We start from the raw sequence: 3500 nt of genomic DNA, 5'->3' as shown, positions 1-3500 counted from the left end.
TACTTTCGACGCACAATCGCAATAAGCCTTGATTTTTTTTTGAATATTTTACTCTCTTGGTACACCAGTCACACACAGATGACATCACACGCTACACCGTTAACACAAACCACAAAGAAAGAAAGAAGAACACGCTCACGTGCACCACCATCATCCATCCATGCGCTCTAAAACCTTCCCAAATCTTCCTAGACGGCCGGCCGGCCGAAAAGCCCCAAAGCAGTCATCACTCGACAAAGCAGGCCGGCGGCGATACATACATATACGGGCGCCCCCCGAATTCCACCCCCGCCCCCATTTCCCTCCACCCTTTTCCGTTTCCCTCCACGGCGCGCCCCTCTTCCCTCCCCCATTTTCAGATCCGAAATCCAAATCTCCGCCCTTTATCTCTCCTCCCCCCTCCGACCCACCACCACCTCATCCATTCCCCTCCTCCCTCCCTCCCCTCCCCCTTCCCGCCGCCGCCTCCCACTCCAAACCCCTGCCGTTGGCCACCGATCGATTGATCCAGTGCTCTGCTCTGGTGGTTGCCCGTAGGATCCTCCCGGCAGCAGAGATCTGTGGCGGCGGATCGGGCCGGGCACCAAACCCCTAAACCCCCGATCCGCGACGAGGAGCGGGTGCGGTGGCCGGAGCCGCGGATCGCCGGAGCTGAGAGGGGGCGCCTGTCGCAGATCTGCCGATCCTGGCGCCGGACATGAGCTCCTCGGTCGAGAAGGTGAGCTGATCCGATCCAGAGCGTGTTTTCCGTGCCCGATCTGTACATGTGAAGCAGGGATTTGGTGGTGATCTGACGTGTTTTGCCTCGATCTGTTGGCAGGGGAGCGGATCGCTGGATCCCGGCGAGCGCCCGGCCGCCGGCAGCCAGCCCAAGGCATGCACCGCCTGCAACACCACCAAGACGCCGCTCTGGCGCGGCGGACCCTCCGGCCCCATGGTGAGTGCCGCAGATCCCTCCCGATCTGCTATCTAACCCCTCTGTTTACCCCCGATCTGTGGTTTCCCGAGCTGATCTACGGCGGCTGATCTGTTTTTCTCTCTCCCTCGATCCAGTCGCTGTGCAACGCGTGCGGGATCCGGTACAGGAAGAAGCGGAGGGAGGCGATGGGCCTCGAGGACCCTCCCAAGAAGAGGCAGCCGGCGGCCGCCGCCGCGCCCGCGGCGTGCTCGGAGGCCGGCGGCGAGAGCGCGGATCCGGAGCAGCAGCAGCCGCAGCAGGCCAAGAAGACGACGACGACGACCAAGAGGGGGCGCGAGGTGGAGCTCCGCGTGGTGGGTTTCGGCAAGGAGGTGGTGCTGAAGCAGCGGCGGCGGATGCGGCGCAGGCAGCGGCTGGGCGAGGAGGAGAAGGCGGCCATCCTCCTCATGGCCCTCTCCTCCGGCGTCATCTACGGCTGACCCAGCCCCACCTAGCTAGCTAGCAGCAGCAAGCGGAGAGAGGAGAAGAGAGATGAGAGGAGATCCAGAGTGTGAGTGATTTGCTCGCTTGCTGCTGCTTGCCCAGCAATCAAGCAAGCATGCAGGCAGAGATGTTGCGGCGTCTCTGCCTGCTCCCCCTTGTTCTTTCCTGCTAGTTTTTCCGGCTGATTAGTTGTTGAATAACGAATGAATGAACGATGATGATGCAGCTGCAGCAGCAGCAGCTGCTGTTCTTCGCGCCAGCTTTAGCGGCTTTGTTCTTTCTTCTTGCCTAGTAGCAGCTGTGATGTTACCAAGTAGTAGTAGTAGTAGCGGTTATCCTAGTAGTAGTGGTAGTGTGTAACATCTCAGTGTGAGAATTGAGAGAGCTTTATGAATGATGAACCATCTTTGTGGCTCCAGATCTGCGCAACCTGAAATCTATCCCAGCTGATCTGATGTTGATCTTGATGTGGTGAGTCTTTGCGGCTCCAGATCTGTGCAAGCACACTCTCTTTTCCACCTGAAAGCGGGCTTCATTCCGGCTCCAGATCTGTGCAAGCGCCCGCCTTTTCTTTTCATTCCATTCCGTTCCGGTGATGGTATTTTCCGCCTGGAAAAGCAGGCAGTCCATGGTGGTCTTTCACCACTGCGGTGCTGCTGTCACCAGCTAGCAGCCCACTCACTGACACTGGTAGGAGTGGAGTGGGGTGGAGGAATCCAACCCTATCTACTGGAGTAGTATCCCGATGTGTGACCTAGCGGGCCGCGGGGAGAGGGTGAAAGGCGGCATGGAATTTGATTTGCTTGCTGGGGAGGGTGCAGGCAGAGCATGAGCACCCCATCCACAGGGGGATCCCGTGATTGCTGCGTGCATCTCTTATCTTGTCCGTCCCGAGCCAGATGCGTGCCCATGTTGCGATGGATGGATAATAATGTGACCGGCCCGGCCTGCCTGCCTGCCTGCGGCCCGTGGGTATCTTGTCATCCTGGCTGCTGGTTTGTTCCGTTTTGTTTGTGTTATTGTTCTCGTCCTTTTGTTTTGTTTTGTTAGTGGTGCTCTGCTCTCCTTCCAGCCGACGGCGTGTGCGTGCGTGTGGTTTGGGCGTATGATATGATATGATGTGGTGTACTGGTCTGGTGATGGATCGGACGGCCGCGTCGTCCTACTTTGCGTATTAGTAATAGTGTGACTGTGCTAGTACCGGTAACAGTTTTGGAATCGGGCCGGGAGCTGGGGATGGATGGGTGGTTTGCGGTGTTGTGTCTAGGTATTTTCTCCTCCTCCGATGGATGGGTGGTTTGGGGAAGGAACGAGGTGGATAATAAAGGCGCCCATTCTTGTGCCCGCACCCTTTCTCCTCTCATTCTTGGACTAGTAGAGACCTGCTGTGCCCCACGTTTTTTTCCTTCAAAATCCCCACCCATATATATTAATTAATCAACAACATTCTTACAATCATTTATTCCTACTCCCCCCCTCTCAAAGTTAGTACAATGTTGAGACACTTATTTTACGACGGAGGGAGTGCATAGTTTGCCACGCAGGGCAGAACACCATTGCAAACCACACCATCGGTCCTGCTATTGAAACCAAACCTAGCATTCTCATGCGCCATCATGTTTGCCTGCTCATCAATCTTCATAATCTTAAGATCCTCCATAAACTTTGAGACGCTCATTGCTTCCTTTCTCAGATCAACAAGAGGAGACTTGTCCATGGCTTCTTTTGCGAGAGAAGATGCAACAAAGTGGGCAATCAGTTTTCAGAAAAAAAAATTGGTTTGTGAAGTGTAATACCAACATATAACCCGCGGAGGCACGCATCAAGTTCCACTTCATCCACACAGGTACACGACCGAATAAAAAATCCCACGAAGAAACCATGACTTCGCCCACATGATTCCCGGCAGCAACACCTACGCTAGCAGATCTCATGCTCTCCACAAAACTAGCGTCAACATTTATCTTAAAAAAGTCGGGATCAGGAGGCTTCCAAAGAACACGTCCGCGGATTAACGTACCTCTAATTATCTATCACCCCCTTACATTTGTTGCTTAAATCCACCTGCACAAAGGTGTTGGCTGATGTGAAGGTTTTC

The 3500-nt window shown here is 55.0% G+C and overlaps 1 protein-coding gene across 1 annotated transcript; it reads left to right on the top strand.

Moving 5' to 3' along the window:
• The first annotated feature begins 286 nt into the window (after positions 1-286).
• LOC119287600 (GATA transcription factor 16-like) lies at positions 287-1820 on the top strand. Its single transcript, XM_037567172.1, has 3 exons — positions 287-718; positions 821-937; positions 1054-1820. The coding sequence occupies exons 1-3, from the start codon at positions 698-700 to the stop codon at positions 1396-1398; spliced, it is 483 nt and encodes a 160-aa protein (XP_037423069.1). The 5' UTR covers positions 287-697; the 3' UTR covers positions 1399-1820.
• Positions 1821-3500: the final 1680 nt, after the last annotated feature.

The sequence above is a fragment of the Triticum dicoccoides genome, chromosome 4A, assembly GCF_002162155.2.
Source record: "Triticum dicoccoides isolate Atlit2015 ecotype Zavitan chromosome 4A, WEW_v2.0, whole genome shotgun sequence".
In the NCBI taxonomy this organism is placed as follows: Eukaryota; Viridiplantae; Streptophyta; class Magnoliopsida; order Poales; family Poaceae; genus Triticum; species Triticum dicoccoides.
Note: the sequence above shows the minus strand (reverse complement) of the source record. Positions and strands in the feature narration are given on the sequence as shown.